The following is a 27,785-nucleotide window of genomic DNA, read 5'->3' as shown; positions in this document are numbered from 1 at the left end:
TTAGACGTGCCAGCAATCAAGTCAAGTCAGGATAAAATCTCCCTGTCGATTACAAAATTAAGTACAGCTTGTGAGTGAGAAATACCCCTTCGAAAAATAAAAGACTAATAGGATACCTTGTATCATGTGTTTTCGCCGAAATTTAACGAACAGACAATTTTTGATCTCCTTCCGAACAGACCATATTTTTCCGGGATTTTTCGTAAGGAGGCTTAACCTTTTGGGAACAGTATTACCGAGTTACATTAATATTGATCTTGTTTAAGTTAATCCCACTCGCGAAAGAAGTTAAATCAGTTCTGTAACTGTCACAACATTCGCGTAAGGCACGTCACGGTGCACTATCTTTTATGTTCCCAATTTAACCAGTCTGACATAATTCACAGCCTAGCTTGGGTTTAACGTCGTAGAGTGGGGCAAGAATGATTGCGCGTGACTGAGTGGCATGGGGGATCGTAGAGAAAAGTGAACATCATTCACAAGTTTTCGTCGCGAAAAGAGTTAATCATCAATTCGCCTAGTCTTTTGAGTTTCTTCAAGCCTCTGATACAGATGTCGTTTTTAATTCCTTCATCTAGCAGTGCACCATTGTGCTTAATCACCCTTTGTCGACCAAGCACTAAGTGTCATCTCAATCTTAGACCCGGGAAGATCGAGGTAAACCCACAACGAGTGGCCAATCCCGTACTGGTACTGCTTGCACACACCAAACAGATCGTCAAGAGATTTCCAGACCGCCAAAACGCTTGTTATATGCCAAATAACTTAAAGAATTTGCAGGGTAGGTGTATATTTCAGGCGAAAACCTCATGAAATGTAAACTATGCCTCGACGTAAACTTATATGGCGTTCGGCCAAACCATCGCAAGCTTGCATGCAAGGTGCGACTAATTTCCAGCGATCGGCCTTATGGCTATGAGAATCACTGAACGAAGAAGTTGTCATGGAAAGGTCATGCGCCATGTGAAAGGAACATCAAATATGGCTTTGAAAGCTTAAGTTACAAGGGCCCGTTTTTGGCAAAAGAATCAAAGAGCTGTTTTAATCTGACAAAAGTTGACAAAGGACAATCTTTCCAGAAATAAAGTTGTCTTAATTACATTGTTTTCCGGCTTGGTTGCCACAGGTCAGGAAATGGCCAGGGAAAGAAATTCTACACGCTCAGGCAAAAGTCAGGGAATGTTATCTTGAGTCAGGGAAAATTGCGATAATTTAAACACGCCTCAATTTAACATTGTTTTTCCTCAATAAAGAAGGAAAGTTCGTTGAAAAGTTATCAGTCTTAATGAATGGGTAGAAAAGAGGAGTGTAAGGGGAAGCTAGAAGTAGCTACTATATCCGACAGTTCGTTTGGACAAGGAAATTATATTTTATCAGGGAGAAGTCAGGGAATTTTGAAAAGTGATGTTTTTGGCAAGCATGTGTCTACACGTGTGCAGGCAGGCACACCAAAAAAATAACTGGTCTGTGGACCCTTAGAATACAAAAACGAAGCCTTGAATCACACTTGCACAAGGACACAGTGTTGCTTGTGAGAAAGTGTTTCGTGTTTTGGCGATATTCCTGAGGACTTCACAGTTTGCTTACACTATTTATTTTTTGGTACCGTAAGTATGATATTCAAGTACACTGCCTATACTGTTATATTGCGACGTCCAGACTAAACAGCAGACATTGAATGTACTTGGGTTGTACCGTTTTCGTTCCCGTGAGATAGGTAACGAAAGAAAAGATTTAAGGTCGAGTTGTTTTGTTTTCGAGCTTCACGACGCTAAACGTTTTATTTCAGGCAATACGTACAGTGTGTGCTACAAATGCAACCGTTCATCACAGTTTTTACTTTTCTTTCAATTTTGCTATCAATTTTATCAACATTGGTTTCGCCTTCATGATCATTGCTGGCGCTGAGGACTCTGATCGTTGGGTTTCTTATGGTTTTTCATTATTTTGTGATGAGGGTTTATAACAATGCCTGTTCATAGGATACTATTACAGAATTCTCCAAATATGATAGACTACATTCAAGAATTCTAAGAACGTCACCAAAATCAAGGAAGGGACAGCTAACAACAGGAATTTTTTTACACTTTTTTTAGAGTTTATTTATTTATCTTACACTACTTACAATGCTACAGCTACTTATAGGCCTAATACATCATCGACTCATTCTTACAATACTACGGCTACAAATAAATATTATTGCTTACTAATTAACAGTTTCACCCGTGGCTTAAAATTTACAACATAACTTACGATTCTATCTTAACGTACATTTTATTTTCAAATACAATCACAAAAGCAGTAGAACCCATGAGAAACAACAACAGAACAGCAACACATTCTGTGAACGAATCACTAGTCTAGCTTAGTACGGGCAGTCAAAACCCCCTCTCCTCCCCAGGAGTACAGATCACAGTCCCCTTTACCTGTTTACTCCTCTTCAGAGCTGCAGGTCACAATCCCCCGAAGGAGGTCGTTAGGGAGTTTATTTGGCTCGTGGTTACCATGGCAACCCAACCACTCTGTGAGCCAGTCTATGAAGGCATGAGTAACCTGCAACCCTCCAAGGAAATTTCAGAAAGAACAAATCTGAACCTAAGATTAACACCTTACTTTAATTCCTCGGGATTAAAATCTACAACTTGCCTTTCTAATGCATGTGAAAACCGCTTTCCTTTGGGCCGTGAAACCCTGCCCTCTACCTTACTTCATGTCACACAACCTCCACGTAGTTATTCAAATGTATCTTCGAATATAAGTATTATAATTATTATATAAACAACTTGTACAATCAAGTTGACTGGCTTCAAACAAACCACTAATACAAGACTGACGTTGCTCATTTGTAACTTCATGTCTAAAAGCAGACTTCTTGAAAGCGCCATGATAGAATGACTTTTTTAACTTTTGCGTACAATGTGATGACATTTTGATCGCGTTTACTTCGATACATTTGATGCTCTTATTGACGAGGCTTTATTCAAGCTATAATCAAGGAAAAATTAGAAAACGGAACACTGGTAGAGAACACGTTCAGCTTAGTTACAGAGCAGTAAAGGATGAAATCCTAACTGATCTGCTTTGTTATGTTGTTATGTTACTTTCCTCCAACCCAATACTGAGTCGTTGCTTCAGAGCTTGATGTACAACGAAATTTCGGATTTGTAGTATGATAATATCCAAAGTTGTCCTCAGAATATACGACATCCCCGGTCTGATTTCCATCAAATTGGCAAGAACTTTGTAGAGAGCTGTCGATGTGGAGAGGAATACGACCTTTTAGATACCAGGTCGCTGCCGTGCAATCTGTACACTCGTTTCCCCGGATGTTGACAAGCTCGTATTTTTGGCAGGTGCTTACCTTAGAGGGTTTGACTTTTATGATGTCGAAGTCTTCAAATGTGGCCCGCAGGTAATCCGTGTATACCGTGCCGTCTGTGTTGTATCGGCAAGTAGCTCGCCAGTAGCTCGACTGTTCTCGGAGCCAAACAAGGTCATGTCGTCTAAGCAAATACGCCTGCCAGTTGGGAGCATCACCGCTGACTGCACTAGAATCGGAGTAGTTGTCGTAAAAGACCACGTCACTCTGAGAGACCAAAAGAGAAAGTTGAACGTAAAACTAGTACATAGAGCAAAACGCAAGAAATATTTCTTGTAAACAGAATTTAAACAGTTTTACGGGAAAATAAGAGACGCCTTACGGTTCTTGTGTTAAACTTGTTTCCCGTAATTTTGAACGTCGAAAGAAAATAAACACAACTTCTTAGAATATGGCTTTTCAAGATAAGGTTCTTAATTGGCTTAAGAAAAGAAATCTTGTTCAAGAGATGGAAATTATTGTTAAACTATAAAATTCAAAAGTCGAATACGAAATAGTATTTCCCGCACCACCTAACTGTTCATTTCGGCAATTAATAACGAAATTTCACAGCCTTGTCATGCTCGTACGACAATTACCTCAAAATAGTGCTTGTTGGATAGGCTAAAAGACTGGATCAAGTTCCACGCAAACTCAGGCTCTGAATCAAAATCACAGAATACTTGGAAGGTTTGATTACTGTCATCGACAATTTTGTACAGTCCAGACATGTTCATTCCAGCTGCTTTGTATTCTTGACAACTTTTTCTCAGCCTAGTCTCGCAGCGTTTTCCAACATAGTTTATCGGACAAGAACAGTTGTACCGAACGCTTGCAGGCTCACAGGTTTCTTTGCAGGCTCCTCCATTGAGACACGGATTGTTCTTGCAGCATCCATTGGTACACGTGACCTCACCAACACATGACGTCACTCCCTGCGGATGGAAATGAAACGGAGCATGCCTATTAAATTTGCAGAAGAACTGATGAAGAGGACGTCAGATATCTTCTCAGTTTAATCAGGAAAGTCTCTACATAGTATTGAAAACCGTTTGATCGTCGCAGGGAAGAATTATCTCTTGCGACACAATTAACGACTGGGCAGGAAGCTAAAAGTATTTGTCAGAAATCTATTGATGGAAATGAAAAAAAGGTGCGCTGAAAAAAAAAATGAAGAAAAAGGTAACGACGCCATAACCCTTCTAATGACGTGAAAGTCAATGCTTCTTGCACTTGTACGTTCTTTTTTAACTACTGCAAAGTCTTTTTGTTGTTAAATATGCGAGTTTTTTTACGATTGAACCTTTCCGCTTTTAAATTTGTCCAATTCTCGCATTTCGTCCGCACCAAGTTACAGGAAGAAACGCGCCAAAGAGATAACTACATTTAATTATATAACTGGGAAAATTACGTCATTGTGACTGTGACTGCAGTTGCCATAGCAAGTCTTTCGGTTCCAGTCTCTTTCTGTCAAAAAACCAAAAATCCCCATTTGCAACCTCTAAAGTGAGACAACAAGTCCTACTTGGAACAGACATAGTTCCCATACTGTCTTACTCCCATCATTAGACTGGGTAGGGTAGATGGTTCTTCAGTTTAAGACAAAAACTGGGAATTTCAGTTTTTAATAAGACAGCACCAGCGGCAAAACTGTTGTCATGGCAACAGCACTAAGGGTGTCATGTTGTTCCTTTTGTGATGCAAATTTGTGGTGCCAAGTTTCAAGAACACTGCTTCAATATTTCCAGAGATATCATTTATTCAGTATTTTCCACTTTTTAGTTGCAAACAATATGACGTCATCACTGACAATTTGCATAATAGAAAAACGTCAATATCTCTAAAACGAAAAAAGATATTTCAAAAAGAAAAATGCCATTCTTCTGTATTTTGAAAGGCCTTTCAAATAAGCAGAAGTTATTTTTCGTGTCATATACACTTTAACAGAATCGGTGGAATGGAGAGAGTTGAAAAGCACTCGAGAAAGAAAACCGTGTATCGATCGTTACCTGTTGGTGGTGTTCCCGGCGTAACACGTAATAACGTGATCCTCTGCTAGGCTTGAGAGAGCTCTTGTTAGTAACATGATTTTCTCCATTCAACTCGCAATATTTTTCTTCCTTATTTTCTTTGTAGTTGAACGACAAACATCGACAGTCCTGTACACACCACGTGTAGCACTGAATTGGGTTTAACGTGACAGAATTGTGAAAAACATGGCCAGCCAACTCTGTGTCTTGCACAGCATCACCATACACGTCAAGGGGGTACTTTAAACATGTTCCTGTTCGGCAGTGGGCCTTAACTTCAGCAAATCTCCAGAGAAGTTGAACAGTAAAAAAATTAATAAGAGACGTAGCGGCAATCATTCTTTTAGATGCAGCTCTATTTTCCTGCAAGAAACCCTCAGCACAAAGGGTATAAAAATGAACACTTTTTACCTGCTTCCTTTTATTAGTCCTATCACCTGTTGTGGTTCATTCTGCATTGTTAGTGGCTTACTCCAGCCCACTAATAAATAAATTATAGCAAGTTGTAGCTTATCAGTTATCAGGCAATTTAATTAAAAAAGGCTAACCTTAACAATGTATTTCTTAGCGTGGTATATATTTATTAAGGAGGAAGCGAATTATCGTGAGGCATCACTTTCTTCTTTGACTGTTTTTCCAAAGAAAGTTTTCAGTATTTTCTGACGTTGACTTTCTAACCGTGACGTTGAACACGTAAGTGTTAAGTTATAAACACTGAAAAGTCATGCAACTCAAGATATAGTTTATAGAGAGGAATGGTTATGAAACCCGACAAACTTCTTTGTTGTAGGTTTTTGTTCTTTTTTTTTTTTTTGACCGTGCACAAAACACAATAGTTGTTTACTCCGTATTGAGGAACTGACAAATAGACACGTTTTGGTTACGTAATTCATGCATAGTGTATAAGCGCAAAACAAAAGACTGTGCACGTTCGTGGACCTTCCAACCTAACTGTTGGCATCTTGTTTGCTCTTTTGAAGTTTGCCGGGCTTCATAACTACACATGTATTTCCCTCTATAAACTATACTCAAGACTAAAATGAACAGCAAGGCACTTTCTTTAGAAACTAGCGGCGAGTGCTGGTCGTTGAATTCTTTCATGAAACTGAGTAATTATCGATCGGTTTTTCTTGGTTATTTTGTAGTTGAATATTGGTACATAGTAAGACGCGATGAGTACAGCACGGGGCAGCGATAGGGACGGGGAAGCCGATCGAGGACAACGTCGATTAAAAACTGAATTTATGTTTTACCTATACGAATCTCGCGATACTTAGAAGTCATTTACTTTGTTTATCACTGTCAAAACTATCGCGGCAAAACTAAATCCAGCGAAAAATTTGAAATAAAAATTCAAAAAATTAGTTGTCGTGGTTCACGTTCCCAGATAACTCAGAATTTGGTCATTTCAAGTTTTTCAGAGGGCAGCAAAGTTAATGCACCAAGGATTATAACGCACATGCACAGCCATTATACTGCTCATTAAATTTTTTGTTCGGTGAGGTTCCCATTGGCGTTGCTGTCGTGGTTTTCTTAAGCTGCCTATTATTGTTTCGTTATATGGAACGAAGTTTGTGTGATTTTGTATTCTTCTGAATATAGAGAGCTTATGATCTCCAGCGGCTAATTTCACCGCTTTTCCTTTCTCACCTATTAGTTCATTAGGCATTCTTTTACGTTCGCCGGTTAATAAATAAGTTATAGCAAATTGATATCCTATTAGCCATCAACCCGTTCAAAGCTTTATGTAAACCTTAAAAGCCCTTTAATTTGGGGTTTCTTATTTCTGCTCGAGGTGTTTTGAGTTTCTGCCCTGATTTCCATTACCCTTATTTTCAATTTTTAAACAATTTGATTCTGAAATAAACAGTTTTCCCAACGGTGTACGGGGCAACGAAAATTGCACGAACGTTTTCCACAAACGTAACAAATTATAGTTTGGTCGGCTAAAAGCAAAAAATTGGAACAGTTTCAAAACACTGGTTTCCCCTTACAAAGTTTTTTGCATAACAAAGCCGAGCTCTTCGTTCTAGCATAACATGCACCTGACACACGGCAATCGCCACCCAAGCTGAGCTCGTCAAGACTTTACATACATCCGTTATTCCCCAAAGGGGCTTTTCAAATATTGCTGTCTTTGTTAATTTAATTTTTCAAGCTCAACGAGCTTACTGCTTACAGGTTTTTTTCCAAGCCCATGCTTTTTTCTACTCTGTGATAGAAAGTGAGTAGCGTAGCAGCCGAGTGTGCGCTTGTTAAAAAAATGACGGCCGGTTCTTGGCATTTTCGAAGTGTCTGTGAAGAGGATTTAGATAAAGTTTTGAAGGACTAACAGATTTATACGAAAACAGTTAAATTATGAATTCTCGATTTCTATGCGTTATAGTTGACCAGGGCGCAGCTCCGGTATCAATAGCATATTAGTATAAATCTACTGGCCTTATATCACGAATGGCGTTCTCTGATTGGCTGCGCTACTCTGTATCTATTCTGCCGTAGATAGCGAGTAGCGTAGCAGTGTGCGCTTGTTAAAAAAATGACGGCCGCTTCTTTGCGTTCTCGAGTTGTCTGTGAAGAGGATTTAGATAAAGTTTTGAACGACTAGTAGCTTTGTACTAAAGCAATTAAATCATTCGCTCTCGATTTTTATGCGTGATAGATGACTCGGGCTGCGCCCAAGTCAACTAGAAATCTCGAGTTTCATAATCTAATAGTGTAAATAGAAATACGATTTTAAACCAATCAGCGCGCTTATTTTCTAATTATAATTATTGATTCAATGCTGGCCTTTGGGCAAGAAGTGTTTTCAGGCATCACTGTTATTCCTCAACGTTGAGTATCCTTGTGCTTTTGATGGTTTAATTACTAAAAGTAACCTCAGGCTTTGCCCCATACCGAAGTTCAAATATTTCGAAGTTGTTGTTTAATGTGAAAGTATGATAAAAGTATGGAAGACGTCAAATGTCTGTCGGTGAGACTCACACGAATCTTCTGGAAAGGGCTTTTTGTCTTTTATATGAAGAATTGTTTCTCTGCTATGAACTGCGTCAAACCTTTTAGCAGGAAATTCTCGTTTGATGGCATCACTCACTTCTACTTGAACCTGTTGACACAACACAAATCAAATTCTAAATCTGAAAGAGACACAAATGGGACTGTAACACTCCTGGACCATCCATAATCTCAAAGCATAACAGTTCTCTGGCGCAACAAATTAACAAAACTGGACAACATCCTGGGAACAAAAGTTGTAACAAACACTCTGCAACAAATTTTGAAAACGATCACCAGTGGAATAACATTGAATAACAATAGAAAATATATCTTTTTCTGCAGCAAATTATTGCAAGGTGTTGGGTGGCACAGCAAACTTTCCTGTATGGATGGTCATATGAATATAAGAAAAAGCTTCAATTTTTTAGCACTAAAAAATTGGGAGAGTGAAAACGTGGCTTCTGCTACAAATACACTTCTAATCCAAAATTACCCAAGACCTGCTATTGTTTTTTTATAGACTGCGAGCAGTCTTTCCTTTGCTCGGAAATGACTTCAAGGTCGACGTGCGAAAACGAACACCTGTTTACGTCGCATATGCTTACGTCGTAGTTGCGTCGTACTTACGTCGTACTTACGTCGCTTGACGATGTACCTCTCTCTTCCCTAGAGGGACATGAATAAACGAAGGATTAGCAAAGATCGACTTGTGGCAACACGTCGCTCTCTCTCGCGAAGAGTAACCCGAGGTTCGCCGACACGAGTGATCTATAAGCCAACCCCTGAGTAAAAATATCTTTATTTATGATTTTTATTCTATTTTGGGGGTGGTGCGTAGGGTAGTTCGTGGACCTGGTCCGTAGTGGGGGTCCGCAGTCCGGGGATCAGTGTTTTCGGGTTACCCTTTTACCTCTTGCTTCGCCCCAGGAAGATGATAAAGCGAAATATTAAGCAAAGGTATGAAGGTATGAGTCTATGAAACTTCGCGCCTTAGGAAAATCACTCAGATTGAAATTTTCGAAGACTAGTATTTGCTCGCATCAGTTTTTCAACAATTTCAAGTTTTCGGAGTCAAGAACAACCCCAGAACCATGAATGTCCTTTAGCCTTCCCTGGAATTGTTTTATCCATTTTTATCAAAGTGTTTCTCGAAAATTTCGTAAAAAGGAAGACGTTGCCATTTTGTAGGACCGTTAATTCTGTTTTTCGAGAAACTCGATTTGTTCCCTGATGCAGACCCGGAAAAAAACATTGAGGCCCCGTCCACACTACGCTTTACAAATCTGAAAACGCAGCTTTATTTTTATGGTTGGGCCTACTGTCCACACTAATCCGGAGAAAACGGAGCTTTCGAAAACACTCTCCAAACTGAAGGAATTTGAAAACGCCAGCTTAACGTCTCTGTGTAGACGGGAAACATTTTGAAAACGTAGCTTTTCGAAAACGATCATGGTGCACTAAAGAGCATTTCTGCCCTCGGTGATTGTTGCGTTTTCAAATTTCTCCGGCGTAGTGTGGACGGAAAGGACCTGTCATTAAGTGATCTGTTGTTACACAGCGCAAGAATTCACGTGAAACGGCGGGCGTGTGACAAAATTCGCCCGAGTAGGATCACCTTACCATATTGCGGGCTCAAGTTTAGAGCTCGTCTAGATCACGGCGATCACGGCCTTTTTAAAGTGGACCAAGTATCGATTTTCAGTTAAATCGCGGGCTCAAGCCAGGTTAATTTATTGTAATCAGAGCCGGTTTGTTCGAAACGTGGCAAACGCTAACCCAGGATTCAGTAAGAGTTAACCAAAGTATAAACTTCTCTTGCATAAAAATGTTTTTACTGCTCAGGTTTTGTGTAGTTTGAGATTATTCAAACTCCAAACATAAACAGAAAACCTCATCGCAAAGTTACAAAATTCAGATCAACTTTGGCTTATTTATCCTGGATTAGTATAATCGGGCTTTGAACAACCCGCCCAAGGAGCTCCGCTTCTATACTTGGTTAAATCTATTTCTACCCCACTGATGGTGTGGGATAGTTCAGCCAATCGGATCGCAACACTCGGCTATCACCTCGTAGATCCACAGTTACTTTGACAATGTTGTGACGAAATTCATGATCAATAACAGGGTAGGCGCATAAATTGCTAATTTTCATTTACTGGTTTCAAATTAAGCTTTAAAACATAACTAGTGAGACAATCTCAGATAGTGCAGAGCGCAATTGATAGCTCTGGTACAGTAGTCCCATAAGTACTCACCCCTGCTCGGTTCACTTCTGGTTTGTGTCTACCTTGGTAGTCTGCTACGGCTTTTCCCCTTTGTAGTGTGTATGTTTCAAGGTTGTATTTTCATTCAAGGTCCAAACATTACGCACAAATTAATTACTACTGGTGCTTTAAGTTGATTTTCGTTCATTTTAAATACAACAATACGCTGAAGCAGCAAACGTGACAATTTAGCTCTTCACGCCAACTTTGTAACTTGATACTTTTGTTTTCCTCGCAAAGGCATGTAATATGAAACCCTTGTTTTCTGCAAAACATACGGAAGATGTCCTTGTTTTTGGAGATAAATGAAAGAAAGTTAAATATCTGATGTAGTGATGAAGAAACGGAACAGAGACGATGTTTTTCTAAAAATGCAAATTTTTACCGATGAACAAGAACTAATTTAATTATCAGATAGTCACGAAATACCACTTTCTTTTTCTGTTGCCACCTTTGTTGTTAACAATAAAACAATTCAAAATTAACACACAACGATATTGATGGCCAAGAAGCGTTTCAACGAAAAGTATTGAAGATAAACAGCGCTACTTGGCTGATATGAATGAGTCTCCTCAAAGACTGATTACATTAATTTGCGCTTTCATTAGGTGCCACGGCGTCTGCAGCAATATTTGAGCATTTTCCTGGTTTCTTTTGTTACAAATTTACAATTTGCGGAGTATTAAAGCCACTAACTTGAGAACTTTTTGGTCTCTCTTACAGACACAATTAAGGCAAGAAATAAACAAGTCGTTAAGGAGAAGCAATACATTTGAACCCTGACAAGCACACTATTGTAGATTGAAAACAGATGATATTTGTTGAACCGACCTGTGTGTTATTCTAAAAGCTACGCAGCCACAGTAACGTTTCACTTTTGCAATAAAAAGGGACAATTGGCGCTACCTGAAAAATAACTGCCGACCTTGGTCACATGACACGATATATAAAATACTGCGTGTAAAGATAGTGTATAACACTAACAATGCTAGAACGCATGCGTCTTACATGTTGAGCTCTACCATAAGGAAAACCACTCAACATTTGTGCGTGATTCTGTATGCAATGTATCCTTCACCTAATACAGAAGCCACGAACCCTAACTAATCTACGCATGAGTTTAGAGCAAATTAGTTTTGTTCTAACGAGAATGGTACCACAAGGAGAGCAAGGGGTTACCTGAAACAAATATATAGCTTTGCGATGTTCAAAGTTAAGCGACGGCGATGGAATGCGTTTTACGTAGAGTACACATGTACCTTTCCCACCCTGCTCCCACTACTTCCTTGCCTCTAGACTAATTAATTAATTGAAATTAATTAATTAAACAAATATTAAAGTTTACACCTTAGCGCCATAGCGCCATAACGCCTTAGTTCCTTAGCGGCAGGCAACCCCCATAACCATCCCAATAGTGCACTCTGCACTAATAAAAGGAATTCAAATCAAGGAAAACTAGAGGGGAGCTTATATCCGGATGTAATTTTTTTGGTTTACTAATAGACGGGCCTTTAACCGGGGAGAAGGGTTTATAAGCGGGGGGAAGGGCTTATAAGCGAGGAGGGGAGGGCTTATAAGTGGGGGGAAGGCTTATAAGTAGGGGGGAGGGCTTATAAGTGGGGGGGAGGGCTTATAAGCGGCAGTTTACGGTATTCAGGTCAGGAGAAAGTCAACCAGCATTGAAGCACTCAAACCGAATACATATTTATTTTACAATTTTCTTTGCTTGGATATACAATCACTCTAAAGCTTGTGTTCACATTGAAATAGCAACAACAACTAAAAGGATATGGAAAAGTGCTTTATATTAAAAACTCTAGGACTTGACCACCTACCAGTGAAATGCGCTTCTTATCTGTACTTAGTATAAAAATATTTTTCTGAAATTTGTCTGCAAAGGTCGACTCTTAATCCGCTATAAATAATATCAAAACAAGGTTTACAGAAGTTTTTTCAGTCTGTCTATCCTTGAAAAACCCTCTTTATGCAGTTTACTGTAAAATGGGATGTGAGATATTGGAATTTATCATTGTTTCATTTTCTTGGCTTAATTTAAACCAACTTTCGTCACTTGTTTGCACCTTATTGCTCTCCTAAATAATCAACCTCATTCAATGTTTCTGGGTAATGCAAATTGTTCTTCAATAGAGCATCTGTTAAGAGTACACGAGACTTGGCATATGTTTAGCGAACTCCTCGGCCTTGATGCTGTTGTTATTACAAAAAAGAACATCACAGCTGCAGTACATTGTACAAAATTAACAATGCGATGCACCATCATGCAGGAGTGGAGCTTGTTACTTGGAAATACCAGCACAAGAGGCTCTTGTTATGAGCTGACTGGTTTCCTGGCGTAGAATACTCCCCAAGTCTGTTCACCACCTCTACACCTGGACAGTTTGTTTGTCCAGCTACTCACTATTGAACTGTAGTCCTCGCTGGAGAAATCCTGAATTGTAAATTTAAAAAAAAAACATAAATAAGTTGTAAATTAAACAGATTCAAAGGACTCGATGAAAGGGTGGGGCAGGCAAGATAAAAGGGTGGGGGGCAGATATTCCTCTTTCTGCTTAGTTTGTCTTTTCCCCTGCTTCCCGTTGTCTCAGAAGTTCACTTCCCTCCCTTTCCCCTTGCACCATTTGCAACCTTTTCAAGTAACTGCCCTGCCCACTATCATAAGGTACTCACATTGGATACATAAATAACATCCATGTTCACATACATGGGGTTCATACATTAAGCCATGTCCTTGCTTAATTCCAAAGAACAAAAGTAATGATCAGCTTACCTTTACAAACTTGTCTTTAGATTGCTCAAAGTTCTTCAGTTCACTCTCTATGATCTGCCCAAACTGTGCCGTTCTATCTTCAGCTGTTACTGCCTCAAAACCAACTTCTTGCAAAATCTGTACATTGAATCAAAAACGTAAATTACTTTTCTGAAACATAACATCCAGTTTTACAGTAATAATTCAGTTTTAACTAGCAACTAGGGTGAAAAGCTACTTTAGACAGGGAGGGTTTGAACATATATACCTGTACATCTGTCGGTTTTTACAATGCTTTAATGAAAAAAGGAGATACTTTAAGATTATGTTCAGTGAGGTTCATATGAGAAAGCAGACTTCATAATTTTCTTTAGCTATGGGGGTGCTTATTGGAGTAGGTCATTAAAAACAGTACTCAAGGGGAAGTGCTAATTAGAAAGACAAGGTTATTAGGAGGGCCATCAGGAGGGATGAATCATTGCAGTATGTCAAGGGAAGAGTATGAGTCATTGCAGGTTTACCCAGCTTTGAAAATAATATGAAATTCATTTGGAATTATCTCTCACTTTGCTGCAAAATGCAAGCTTGGCTACACAGTTGTACTCATAGGAATATATGATTATCAGCTCACCTGTCCATAGCTTTTGACATCAATCAAGAAATATTGGCGTTCTTGCAGGTACTTTTTAAACTGCTCCGAGTGTTTGCCAGGACTACAACAGTAGTCTGTTATCAGTAACTGTCCTCCAGGCTTGAGCCACCTCTGACATTGAAAATATGAATACTTTTAAGTTGTTGGTAATTGTAAAGGTATGATAAAGTATGGGAGACTGATATTCAAGACTAGTTTACAAACAATGAACCAAATGCCAAATGTCTGTCCGTGAAACTTACCAGAATCTTCTGGAAAAGGGCTTTTTTGTCCTCTATATGAAGAATTGTTTCTCTGCTGTAAACTGCGTCAAACCTTTCAGCAGGGAATTCCCGTTTGGTGGCATCACTCACTTCAAATTGCACCTGTTGACAACGAGAGGAAAGAAATAATTTTGAGAGAACAATAAATGATAAATACTACAAAATAATTTTAACTACCTCAAAGCATTACAGAACTCTATGGGCCAAAGGAACTGCATAATTTCCTGAGAAACAAAAGACTTAAGAATGATCTTGCAGGAAATTGAACTGCAACAAATTATGTGGTTATATGTAATTTAGGCAAAGTAAATCTTGAGGCAATGCCTCTCAGCAGAATTGCCAGTCACATGCCTCAGTGGGAGAGCCTCATACTTTTATCAGGGGCACCCCACGACTCATTGTGCAGTTCCTTGCTTACCGTGCCTGGCTGTGTGTCATTTTAAGGTGCAAGGCAGCAAAGCAACTGTTCTTGAATGGATGGTTGTGCGCATGAAGGGTGTCAAATTTTCACCACACAAATTTCTTTATGGCCAAGTATTATTCAGACGAAATAAAAATCAACAAACCTGACTGCTTTTCGAGTTTTCATATGCTTGAAGTGCAAAGTTGATCATATTTGTGGACAGATCAAGGCCAAGAACATGAGCATGGTATGTCTAAAACAGGAAAAAGGAAATTCAAATGTCACCAACAGTTGCAGTGTCGGTAATATAGTTACTTTATTACAAGACAACGCAAGAAAACACTGTTCAATTTGGCTTGGTGTGACTATACCGAGACAGTACTTACATTGGCCATGTAGAAAGCACTCCCGCCTATGCCACACCCAACATCCAACACTTCCTGATCTCTCTGTAGGTTTAGTTGCCCAACAAATTCCTAAATGCATCAAACAATAAAACAATTTAATCAGTTTGCTCATTTCAGTTTACAAGAATTACCAGGTAGAAAAGAAGGCAAAAGAAAAAAAGTCATTGAAAACCTTTGAAAGATTTCCACAAATTGATACCTTTGTTGTTGTCATTCCTCCAGGACTTACAAAGCCTTGACCAAATACTCTTTCATACATGAGGATGCCTGACTTGTTGTACTGGTTGTTATCAAGAAATTCTTGCAAGGTCCCTTTGCTTCCATTCTTAAAAGATACCTTCTTCCACAACCAAGAAAACTGATGCTTGTTTTGCTTGTGCTGTCATGCAAAATACAAATCAACTCAAACACACGACGCCTTTCTTTACATTGTCTAACTACCTTTTGAGACACCAAACACGCTCAGGATAGATGTGGCAAAATGGTTGTTATAGAGAGCAGTTTGACTTAGAAATTTCCTTACATTTCCCAATGCAGACTTTTCCCTAATAGACTCCATGCTCACAGGACAAAAATCTGATACATTAAGCTTTCAGTCACCCATATATCCCATCCATCCATTAAAATGTACAATTTTTCTAATCATGATCACATTAAAAGCATAATTTGATGTCATTCAGCTGAATTGGAGTACCTTCACACGTTTATTTTGTGTTGACCCAAACAAAGATCCACACCTTCCAACAGAAGATTTCTGCTTTGACCCCTCCAGCATTCCTCTGGAAATGCCAGACAAGTTTAGCTTCATACTTTCCTTTGAAAATTTTGGCTTCTGAAACCCCCGACTCCCTCTTAAAATTTCCAATAATCTTCCTTGGGGTGGGAATGGATATTTATTTTCTGGGTCTCAACGTTGCTGTTAGTTAACTATGCACCTTAGCATATGCCTCCACTGAACGTTTAGTCACCACTTCAAATGCTGAATTATCACCATTAGGAAGTTGTTTTTTGACAGCAGAGAAGAGATCTGTGTACATCTGAGGTGTTCTGTACACAGTTGGGTTTTCAGAGTTTTTCATATCTCCTGAAGAATGATAGCATGACTCACGGAAGAACAGATATCCATCGTCCCTCAACCACTGGAGCATGTTCATGGCCAGCTTTTCGAGTTCTTCATCTGACAGGTACATGAGGAGCCAGTTGGAGAAGATAACATCATAGCTAAAATGGATGCAACATGCATGGCAACATTGAAATCTTGTAAAAAGAAACTCAATCATGAATCAGATCTCCATTACAATATGAAATTAAGGTCCCTCTATCATCTGCGTAGAGGCCTGCCAAATTTTGCTGATGAAAACATTCAATAGTTTTTAACAAGCCAACCTGTGCAAAAGTTTTGCCAAGATCTGGGCATGGCAAGATATCCTACATTTCGCTGAGAATGGTGAGATCTCGCATTGAAGTTTTGCCAAGATCTTCATGCGCTTAGAACTTCTACTTTTGTGGACTTTAAATGAGAGATATTACAATATGACAGGGTTGCAACTTGTTTCTAGTTATATTATGTACATAGTTCAGCTCTATCATTATTTTCAGCATATTTATTGTATTTAAGTATTGTATTTTGTTATATTTACATTATCAAAGATATTAGCTAATTTTAGCCACTTAAAATTTAAGAGGAAATAAAGTATTTATGTATGTATGTGTCTTTCTAAATCTCAGTAAGATCTCTGACTGAGATCTCGCTGAAATTTGGAAAGACACAAACATCTTACCAAGATTGCCTACATCTTGCCAAGATTTATATGGACACAAACAAGAATGGCAGGATCTCACCACCATATTTATCTTGCTGACATTTGCAAGAATCTCACAGAGATCTTGCTGAAACTGCCTACCTTGCTGAGAGTGGCAATACCTCTTGGTGAAATTTGTGGCAAGTTTTTGGCTACTGAGATCTCACCGAGATATCAAAATTTTTGCCGCCAAAAAACTCACTGTGATCTCAGTCACAATTTTTCACAGGAATACACTATTTTTGGGAGGCATTCTAGTAGTGAGGGGGTTGAATTCAATCAATTGTTACATTTACAATGATGTCATAAATGACAACTATGCCAAATTAAATTTCATTCAACACTGCAAGACTTAATAAGCGGTTTTTCACTAGCCAAAGAGGCTAGCAGAAATCCACAACCTACCTACCTAGACCTACCTAATGTTCACTAGTCTGCAAATAGTTGACTGCCATAAGTCTCATGGCACGGGTAAATTAATTTTACTCTTAGTCTGACTTGCGACATATTTAAGTAAATTTACCTTCCATGAGGCTGCTCAAGTTTAGTGACATCAGCACAGACAAAATCTATGTTGTTGAACTTTGCTCCATTCACTTCCTTGTTCTTGTCTGTGAAGGACTGCATGAAATCAACAGCAGTGACATGACGAGCGTCCTTAGCTATATCTCCTGTAAAGCGCCTGTTAAAAAAAAGTACAAGAGTCAAAGAATGATTATCAAATTAAGAAATAGTTTCCCTGATGCAGTGCATTTGCTTAGTAATAGCACACCAACCATTAGGCAAGTCTGCCACGGATGTTCTTATAATAACAAATTTTGACATCGTCTGTGAAAGATCTATTACTGAACAAACGAAATGCAACAGGGAATATCCTTGTTTCATATAATAAAGAAACCAAAAAAAAAAATGTTAATGATGGCATCTACGCATCTGTCCTCCAACAGGTCATAAGTGAGAACTGGTTAAAATACAAGTCAGAATAATTTGGCTTATTATATAATTTATCTGTGATAATGAACAGTAATGCCAGCAGTTCAATCAATGCTTCATTAGTATTCCTCAAGGAAGAATACATGTGCTTTCCTTTTATGGCTTTGAACTTGAGAAAATATGACCCACAAATATGAGCATGCTTTTTCACCATAATTAATAACACAGAATTTGTCTGAATTCTTTTTCTTTCTGTAGGTAAAGTCATTAATTGTAGGTAGTGATTATAGCTTAATTAAATATTAATATTATAACATATTCTTTGTAATAAATAGTAGTATCTACATCATATTATATTTTGTTACTTATTATCCATGCATTGTAGAAAAACTTAAAATGGCTAATAAATTTACTTAATTGAGAACAGCTTAACTTGATATTTTCGATGTTGTCATGAAATTTTCCACGTGACAAAATAAAAAATTCAAACTGTCTTTGTATTGTAAGGCAATGAAACATGTCTGTCCAATATGTTACATTTATTTTATTTTCTTGCTAATTTTTATCCTTAAATTTTACACCTAATATCTTACTTTTAGTAATACATATCACGTTATTAGCTACAGTGTGCCAACACATGGGCAAAGATGCAGTTATAAGCTATGTAATCCAGAAAAACATGCAGCTATAGACCATTATAAACTCAAGTAACTATAGAAATCATCATGAATGCGACGATACCAGTACTGTGGACATATTTACCTGCCATCAAACAGTCAAGTACTACTGATTCTGAGCACAGAGGGGTAGCCTCACTCACCAAAGGTGGTTTTCAAGAGGCTCCTCTCACACATAGTGGATCTGACACTTTCTAAAATAATGATACAAGATGAAACACAATGACAGGCAATGCCAGGTAAGTAAAGCTCTAGAGCTAAGCTAAATTTTTGTATCACGAGAGGTAAGCAGTTTGTATTCTTCCTTTGGCTGAGAATCCAGCGAGTATATCACAAGTCATACACCATACAGTCTACAGTGTATCTTTCATTAAGTCAGGTTACCCCTTGACAATGATTTGCTACCACCTAGATATATTATTCAATATGTCGTAGTGAAGAGAAGCATTGTAAGAGTGTCAAACACATGAACTAACACAAATACAATGCTCAGGGTTTGAATCCCAGTGCTATGAATTCAAAGTCCAATACATTCAACCATACAGTCAACCTCTGTCCCACACAACAAAAATTAAGTACACAGTAACAACGACATTTAATTCTTTTCAATTGTGAGGGTCCATTCGAGAAGAGAGAGACAAACCTTTGAAATTAAATGGTATATTAGGGCTGGGTTACTTGGTTTGTAAAAATTGGATTAAAGACAGTATATAATGAACTATGAATTTTTTTCCTCCCTATATATGGTGGATAAAAAGTTACTTTTCCCTCAGAATGGCAAATAAATATTTTTTTGCTGCAATCAGTGTTTTTTTTTTCAACATGCATGACTGTAAGGAAATACCACCAGAACAAAAATGAAATGAATAATCTAAACTAGTTAGAAACAAAAAGCAAACTAGTTTGAAAATTTCATCTCATCAAACCAAAACAACAAACATTTTATTACAGGAATGCCACAGATCGATCATCTGATCTACAAGAGTTATGGTTGAAATGACCGTCAAAATGTTATGTTCTCCTTACCCAATGCCTGCTCCAAGTTCCAAAACATCTTTTCCTTTGATACAAGGCAGCATTCCCATAACTTCAGGATGCTCATCCTGTGTCAATGTTTCAGCTTTACTGTCCAACATCATCTCCTCAACACTCTGTGCCATAGAGTGTTTGTTCCAGAACTCTGTCATCTGGTCACGAGTCTGATTCGATGCCACAAGAGCTGCCACTGAAAACAGATAAGTTTTGTGCTAAGGTTAATACATTAAGATGTATACATTTAGTAACAGATAAATTGGCTTGAGATGTTACACAGTGTAACTTTGTAAAGATAAGCAAAGATGGGATTTTACCAAGTCAGTACTAGCAGCATATAAACATGAGTGAAAGGTGATTATCAGCCAAACAGGATGCCAAGATAACACCTTTTTGGGTTTACCCTTTGGGCAATTTACACTATTAATAGTACATGTACTAGCCCAAAAGTCATTCCCACTGGCCCACCAAAGACTTTTGTCTTGTAGAACACTCCAACCTGTAATTTAAATTTCCTTAAAAAATTTTCCCAAGAAACTTCATTCGTCCATTATACACTCATTCTGAAGAAGAAAACATCCTATGTCATCACTGCTGTTGCACACTACAGAAATCTGGGAAGAGTCAATGATTGGTTGATATTTGGTTACAATTTCCTCGCAATAGTATAAACCAATCAGAAGCACTGAAAATATCTCTAGAGCAGTTAATCTTAGTATGAAATAATTTTGGGTTTATCATCTAGCTCCCTATATATTTAGAGCTTGTTAAGATATATATGTACTGTATTGCTTGTTGTGATTGGCCCACAGTCAGGGCTGTTAACTCTTGCTGTTTTTCATCCAGAATGAGCGAAGCTTGCTCAACCTTGAAGACCTCAGGCAATTTTCTCTCAGTACAGCCTTGTGGTCAATTAAATTGACAAGTACAATTAGAGTAGAATATTGCACATCTTAGTTATGGTTTTTCATTTCATATTTCTTATTCCAACTCCTAGGATAATTTTAACTTTTTCAGGAGAGTCTGACTGAGGATCAGAGAAACCTACTTGACAGGCAATAAAAAATATTGAAAGCAATATTATTCATTCCGAAATCAAATCCAATTTTCACAGAATTTACATGGATCAACTTGAATGTAAATGTACCTCCCCTAAATTAAGGAAATAATACTGCAAATATAATGCTGTCCATAATTTGTAATTATCCGGTAAGTGCTCGAATCTCTCCGTCCAGTTGCAAACAAAGCTGTACTGTATATTGTTTGTACAGATTGCCTTCCCTTTTATTCTTTTGGAAAGCTAATTCTATTCTATTAAAAGAAAAAAACAACAATGCGTTTTTAAGGCTACATCTTTTATGCTGAATTCAAGAAAGAGAGAGACACTCTGACGACATCTAAGAAAATAAGCTTAAGTTAGAAGTCTAATATTTTGACCACAAGAAAATTTCAAGAAAATAACATTCGGTTACAAAAGAAACCGGAATTGGAGGAAGGTAAAGAGGCTTTTCATCCGAAATATGTAGAAGGCGAAAAACAGCGAAGATAAGAGTCTTCTGTTTGCAATACTTCGACATGAAAATTGGACGAGACATAACAGCAAAATCGTCAGCTTACGTAAACCAAAAAATTATTAGCTCGATACGAATAGAATCAAATTTACTGAGTGTTACTTACTGTTTTGATCGCTTATCTCTCAATGCAGCAAAACTCGTTAACTACTGGTGTTCCGCAAGTATACAGAACCAGAATGAGCAAGAACACGAACAAATACCACTTCCAATCGAAAATCACCTGAGAACTGCTATTGTTTTACTTTGCACCAGTGGTTTCACAGAGTTAAATTGGCACGTGATCAGCTGACAACTTTGCGAAATTGTTTTGTCGTTGCCAAATGTAGTACGGAGGTTGTATATCTTTGTTTACCTTTACAATCCTGCTACAGCTTTATTTGGAGAAAAAACATTCGCAATTTCTCCTTGCGTAAATTGCAAAATTTAAAAACTGAGAATAAGCTTGTCATTTCCCAAAATTGGAACCATTTATGCGCTCGCTCAAGTTTATGATATTGGCCAGTAGCGCAATCACGAAAACGTCGATTAAGTTGCTGTTAAGAGCGATCACCGTTCGTTTTATGGAGCGTTTGTCGACATTTGGTACATCGTGTTCTCTGGAAGCTCGAACATTGAGCCGCCAAAACCCCTGCGTAACCACTTAATTACACGTAAGCTTCAAAATACGACAGGCCACTAACAGGAAAGTAAAATTGAGGTAGGGGACTGGGAAGAGACTCGAATATAGAACGATTTGCCTTCGGACTTTGATCCCGGTCAAGTCTTCGGCACGGGTTTTCGGTGAAATATTTTTGTTGCAATTTCCCTTGAGATCTTGTCGGGCTCGCACCCGAGGCCTCGCAAGGCAACCAGCGGCAAGTTCAGCTCGAATTGAGCGCTAGAATTTCCCTGAAATGCGCATTCTTCGTAAGTTCAAAACCTTCGAGATTTCCCGGATCAGATAAAATTCCTACCGCACTGGCATCGCTGCTGGTCTATGTCTAGCTTAGTCTGTAAAACGCGTTTTGGACGCCTACCTCCTCCACAGACTTTTCTTATTTTTTTCTTAGCGCAAAGAGCGATTGGGAGACTGAGAGTGAGCAAAATGGCGCGAGCGGGAGCTGGTAGCCAGTGAAGAACGCGAGCGCAGGGAGCGATGGGAAGGAGAAAAAGAGTTTCCTCTCCTCCCCATGATTCCCTGCGCCCCTCATCCTAGCTAATCATTATATTTTTTTGCTATCGCGCGGGCGACTGGGGACGATCGACGAGGCAGTTGTTCGCCATGCAAATTAAGAATCACCCACGTGAACGGAGTTAAACTTTCATTGATAGAATCCGGATGATATTCTGGATTGTACCACTTGATAAACTCGCGCGGAAACCTCAAGAGCGAAAGTGGAAGAATGACCTTCTTTCCTTCAGTCCTCCCTCATTTTTTTTTTTTTTTTTTTCAGACTTTAATTTCAGTAAGTTGAGTGTAGAACGGTGCAGTTAAGAACGATCAGCGCGGCTGCAGTTTGGACCTCTTCACAAACAGGAAGGGTGACCCCACTGGTGATCAGTTGATCTTTTTCATAATATTTATCTTTTTTAATAATTTCCGCAGAACATTCGAGCAATAATGGCAAAAATTAAGTTACCAAAGAAACCTCATGGCATGGTAATATTCTGAATACAGTTAAGAAGAACTTATCGAGATTGTAGCTCTAAAGTTAACCCCGTGAGGAAAAATTGAACTTGAACTGATCCATATTTCAATTAAAACAGACGTTTTGCGTTAGTTAAAAACACAACAACACACGCTTTACGTATTCTTACGAGGTTTGACATTAACTTTCTCAAGACTGCCTGATAATTTAATTGCGGGGTCACTTAGAGAAATGAACTGAAGTGAGTTGTTTTAAAAGTTACCATGTTATGAGTAGATTTGTGGAAAATAATTTTTGCACTCAGTATTGCTCGAACTTTGAGCGGAATCCGTCTTAATTTTCGACTCCACCTTCCGCCCTCTGTTTACCCTGCAAGCAGAGGTCCTTGGATCTTCCGACTTTTCAAGGAAGATCGAAGGGAACTCTGCTCGCAGGGTACCCTCTGTTCTGCACGTCTTGCAATAGGTCGAACAGTTGAAAAACATTTGTGAGATCTCTCAGCTCATGTCTCATTTCCTTAGCCAATAATCAGTCTCGTCCCCAGGCGCCGTCGGTTTTCGGCTTAATACCTGCAACAGGTCCACAACTCCACGCGTTGGGTCTAATCGTTTTAGTATCACCCAACTAGTCGGACAGAAAAGGCAATAATAAAGTTAGCAAATGCAAACATTTATTTGGGAATAAAACGGAAGAAAGCGTCACGCTCGATTGCGCCAATTTCGCTACTCGAGAACTATTAGTAATAATACTCTAGTAGCGTGGCCAATGAAAATGAAGGATTTGCATTAGTCCACTAGTTGGGTGATACTAATCCTGTTATATCCACATGCTAATGAGTCAAATTACAATAGGCCCTTTGCAGCTGAGCCATCACGTGACCTATTTTCATAAAATTATGGGCTATAACTTAACGAATGCCAGAAATGGAAAAAGCTTGTTGAAAATATCAAAATGGCCAAGTTTGAGGCCCCTATCATTAAAGAGGGAGATTTTATGACGGTCCGAATTTTTAAAAGAATAAGAAGATTTGTATGGACAAAGTTGTTGGAGAGCAAGACCTTGTTCACCAGCAACAATTTTCATACAAATCCTCTAAATTTTCCGAAAATTCAAACTGTCGTATAAACTTACTCTTTAATTCCAGGGGCCTCAAACTTGGCCATTTTGGTATTTTCGATGCGCTCTTTCAACTCCTGGCATTCTTTAAGTTATAGTCCATAATATAAAAATTTTCTAGGAAAACCTTGGTCACGTATGCTTGTACTTCCATGCTTGCATGCTTGTTTATACTCTATACTCTTAATTATTACTTGTAGTTTTAAATTTATATCTTGTAGTTTTAAATTATCACGATGTCTTGTATTTTTAATTATTATATTTTTAGTCCAGGGCCCCCCTGGATATCAGCGTCATCGCTGAATGAGCCACCCTGGCTAAATAAAGTTTACCTTTACCCTTTACCCTTTACGTAACCCCAGCTGCAAAGGGCCTATTAGACTGTGAGCTCGAAATTTGCATGAGATGTCGTTAGCTGATGAGGCCGAAGGTTTTTCTAGAAAAAAAAATCAGTTTTGCAGATATCCAATGTTTAATTAATAGAAACTGGGGTTAAGAAACTGGGGTTAAGCTCAAACAGTTAGATTGCAGCTCTTTCGTTGGCTTCTCACAACTTAGTTTGATACTTGACTTCAGGCTTTTCCGGCCAAAAGAGATAAAAAGAAACCCTCGAGCTTACAATCTCGTTTCTAAATAGAAACTCCCAAAGTTAGACGGCTATAAGCAGTCTTCACATTCCTTCAATTCTAGAAAAAGTACTTTTCCACCTCAGTTTACACTTTTCACACCCTTTTTTACTTCTCGCGTAATGATCAACCAGAGAGCGATAAATATGGTGTTGATTCGTTCTTTGTTACAGCATCACCTTTCGCAGATTTATTGGTAACTTTGCTGTCAGAGTTTACGGGTTTCTTTATTACATTTGGGTCTTTTCCTTCACTCCAGAGGAATGGATCGATTGTGGTTTCAGTTTTGTGTGATTTCAAGGTTTATTATGTGACGGATAAAATTACTTCGTTGTGATTGGCTGAAAGCAGGCCAATTTATTGTTAATTCTTAATTTGCACTGCATATAGAACAAATTAAACGCGCGCTCTTTCGTAACTTTCTCGGTCATAAAATAAATGAGTATCGTATGAAAGCTCGGGTTTACACTACTCGTGATATTTGAAAATTCTCTCAAATTGCACTGGCCTAAGGTTAAGTCTGCATACAAGCCAAGTGGCTCATCACGTCGGAGCTTATCCCAGTTTCAGTAGCATGAAGCGACTAAGAGTATTTCAACTCCCCCCCCCCCCCCCCCCGCCTGGATAGGATGCTAGTCCATGGCAGGGTTACCCCAGCATTAAGTTCGCAGGTATTCATTTATACACCTGGGTGGAGAGAGGCACTGTGAGAGTAAAGTGTCTTGCCCAAGAACACAACACAATGTCCCCGACCAAGGCTCGAACCCGGACCGCTCGATCCGCAGACGAGCGCACTAATCATGAGGCCACCGCGCCTCCCACTGGCCAAAAGGCTCGTTCAATTTTCACGGAATTTTCAAATATCACACGTTGTGTAAATCCTTGATAGTCCAGTTTCAAGCTAATAATAATAATAATAATAATAATAATATTTAATATTTCTAAGGCGCAAATTAACATGTAAATATGATCAAATGCGCCTAACAAACCATATGAGTAATATAAATTAAACGATATGCTATGAATAGTGTGATTAATTTAAAACTAATTATTTACAATAATTATGTTCATTAGGCTAAGGTAACGAGCTAAAAATTAAAATATTAAAAACAAGGGATCTAATAAAAATGTATATGAAACATCAAGAGCTATTCAAACGCTTTTCTAAATAAAAATGTCTTCAGTTTGGACTTAAAATGGTTAAAATTGTCCTCCTCTGTTATTGCACACGGCAATTTGTTCCAAAGTGATGGTGCAGCAGCAGTAAATGCCCTGTCACCAAGTGTTTTCCTCGTTTTCGTGGATTGTGGTACCAATAAAACTTGAGAATTAGAGCGTAGACCATACCGGGAGGGATTTTTAACACGAATAAGATTACAAATATAGCCCGGTGCCTGGCCATGTATGGCCTTAAAAGTAATTATTAAAATCTTATAAACAATTCTCGATCTGACAGGTAACCAATGTAAAGAATATAATACAGGAGTAATGCGACTAAAACGCGGAGTCGAGCAAATTAGCCTAGCAGCTGCGTTTTGCACACATTGTAGCTTATTAATATGAGTGGTCGGTAAACCATGGAGAAGACTGTTGCAGTAATCAATGCGTCCCATTATGAAGGCATGCACTAGCACCTTGGTAGACTCAACCGTAAGAAACTTCCTAATACGTCTAATGTTATGCAGATGATAAAAAGCAGCTTTACATGTCTTGGTAATGTGTGTCACTAGACTAAGGTTGGTATCAAACCAGGTTCCGAGGTTTCTTGCAACAGCAACAGGGGCAACACTCACATCACCCACCGATAACTTCTCGATGTCCACCTTGCTAAGCTGTTGTCGTGTACCAATTATTAAGAATTCGGTTTTGTCGTCATTTAGCTTTAACTTGTCAATAATCATCCATGTTCTGATTGCCTTTATGCAGAGTTCCATTGCTTCGATTGCATCAGATTGACTTGATGTGGTGTCGGGCTTGAAGGACAAGTAGAGTTGCGTGTCATCTGCATACGCGTGTGCAACAGGTAGATGATCCTTTATCACCTCAAATAGCTTGCTAGAATAGATCGTAAATAGCAGGGGTCCCAGACATGAGCCTTGAGGAACCCCATGTGGCAGCTTGGAACTCTCAGAGAGACAGCCGTCTAAAAAGACGCTTTGCGATCGGTCAGAAAGGTAAGATTTAAACCACTTCAGAGCCGTTCCTGTGATACCAAAACTCGACTGTAGACGATGAAGTAAGATTTTGTGGTCCACCGTGTCGAAAGCCGCACTGAGATCTAGAAGAACTAGAAGTGTCACGTGCTGGCGATTCATATTCATTAGTATATCATTCTGGACTTTTAGGAGCGCAGTCTCGGTACTATGACATTTACGATATGCAGACTGGAGTGGAGGATACAGGCCAAGATCCATCATGTGGTTGTACGTCTGGTCAAATACAGCGCGTTCTGTCAATTTTGATAGGAATTGAAGAGTTCGCAATAACCGCTGAATAAAAGCACTGAGAACGCATTTGCACAGGGTTAGCCTCGAACTAAAAAAATATTCACAAATACCGGCGGGAAGGTGCCACAAGTTTGAAAATCAAACAATACACAGAGCTGTAAACAGGTCATCTTCTCGCTGGAATTTGTGAATATTTTACTTTAGGTCGAGGCTAACCCTGTGCAAATGCGTTCTCAGTGCTTTTAATCAGCGGTCATGGCGAACTCGAAACTGGAATTTTGCACTCGCATTCATACGATTACCTACCCATATTTTACTAATTGAATTTTTTGTCATATATGTCATATATATAGTCTCTGATTGCATATGGATAAGGGAAGGGCGTTTTCAGCGGTGCCATGTTACCGAATAAAGAGGAAACGGGTGATTTTTCTCTGAAACAAACTTGACACGCTGGTCAGATGGTGTCGCATTTGTAAAAACAAGTTTCCGTGCAACTCATGTCCCTCTATCCCTATCGGGTCCCGCAACAAACTTCAACCCGTATCCCGTGCAGACATTTTACTCTTACTGCAGTCATGACTCGATGACCCTGTCAGCTGTAATAAAGAAATGGTTTTGACCAACCTGCTAGCCTGATCCAAAAAAATCCTGCTGAGTTTAGCATATCTGCGCATGCCCAAAGCACCCCGTGAATTTACCAGTGTCGATCAAGTTTGTGCTATGAAGGGAAACAAGGAATCTAGTGCAACGACCGCAGTCAAATATCATGATCATAGTTTTACGTCAGACTTTTCAAGGTTACGAAAATC

At 38.8% G+C, this 27,785-nt stretch overlaps 2 protein-coding genes across 5 annotated transcripts; both read right to left on the bottom strand.

Moving 5' to 3' along the window:
• Nucleotides 1–2,076: 2,076 nt before the first annotated feature.
• On the bottom strand, nt 2,077–5,871 carry LOC110061486 (uncharacterized). 2 transcript variants are annotated; one of them, XM_089298477.1, is made up of 4 exons: nt 5,800–5,871; nt 5,368–5,674; nt 3,958–4,293; nt 2,077–3,586 (listed from the first exon to the last, which is right to left on the bottom strand). In XM_089298477.1, exons 1-4 carry the CDS (start codon nt 5,844–5,846, stop codon nt 3,098–3,100), a joined length of 1,179 nt encoding a protein of 392 aa, XP_089154603.1. In that variant the 5' UTR covers nt 5,847–5,871; the 3' UTR covers nt 2,077–3,097. The 2 variants fall into 2 exon arrangements, with proteins under 2 accessions (XP_089154603.1, XP_020623981.2); XM_020768322.2 differs by lacking the exon at nt 5,800–5,871 and having other exon boundaries at nt 5,368–5,793.
• Nucleotides 5,872–12,325: 6,454 nt separating this feature from the next.
• Nucleotides 12,326–21,806, bottom strand: LOC110061537 (uncharacterized). Of its 3 annotated transcripts, none has more exons than XM_089298462.1 (11): nt 21,509–21,806; nt 19,577–19,775; nt 17,464–17,622; nt 16,074–16,359; nt 15,338–15,517; nt 15,118–15,207; nt 14,895–14,984; nt 14,308–14,430; nt 14,045–14,176; nt 13,435–13,551; nt 12,326–13,095 (listed from the first exon to the last, which is right to left on the bottom strand). In XM_089298462.1, exons 2-11 carry the CDS (start codon nt 19,735–19,737, stop codon nt 12,976–12,978), a joined length of 1,458 nt encoding a protein of 485 aa, XP_089154588.1. In that variant the 5' UTR covers nt 19,738–19,775; nt 21,509–21,806; the 3' UTR covers nt 12,326–12,975. The 3 variants fall into 3 exon arrangements, with proteins under 3 accessions (XP_089154588.1, XP_020624026.1, XP_020624027.1); XM_020768367.2 differs by lacking the exon at nt 21,509–21,806 and adding an exon at nt 21,260–21,449; XM_020768368.2 differs by lacking the exon at nt 21,509–21,806 and adding an exon at nt 18,636–18,744 and having other exon boundaries at nt 19,577–19,717.
• Nucleotides 21,807–27,785: the final 5,979 nt, after the last annotated feature.

The sequence above is a fragment of the Orbicella faveolata genome, unplaced genomic scaffold, assembly GCF_042242905.1.
Source record: "Orbicella faveolata isolate gen_17 unplaced genomic scaffold, um_ofav_v1 contig_3, whole genome shotgun sequence".
NCBI classification, from domain to species: domain Eukaryota; kingdom Metazoa; phylum Cnidaria; class Anthozoa; order Scleractinia; family Merulinidae; genus Orbicella; species Orbicella faveolata.
The sequence above is the reverse complement of the archived record's forward strand: the minus strand, read 5'-3'. Positions and strand labels throughout refer to the sequence as shown.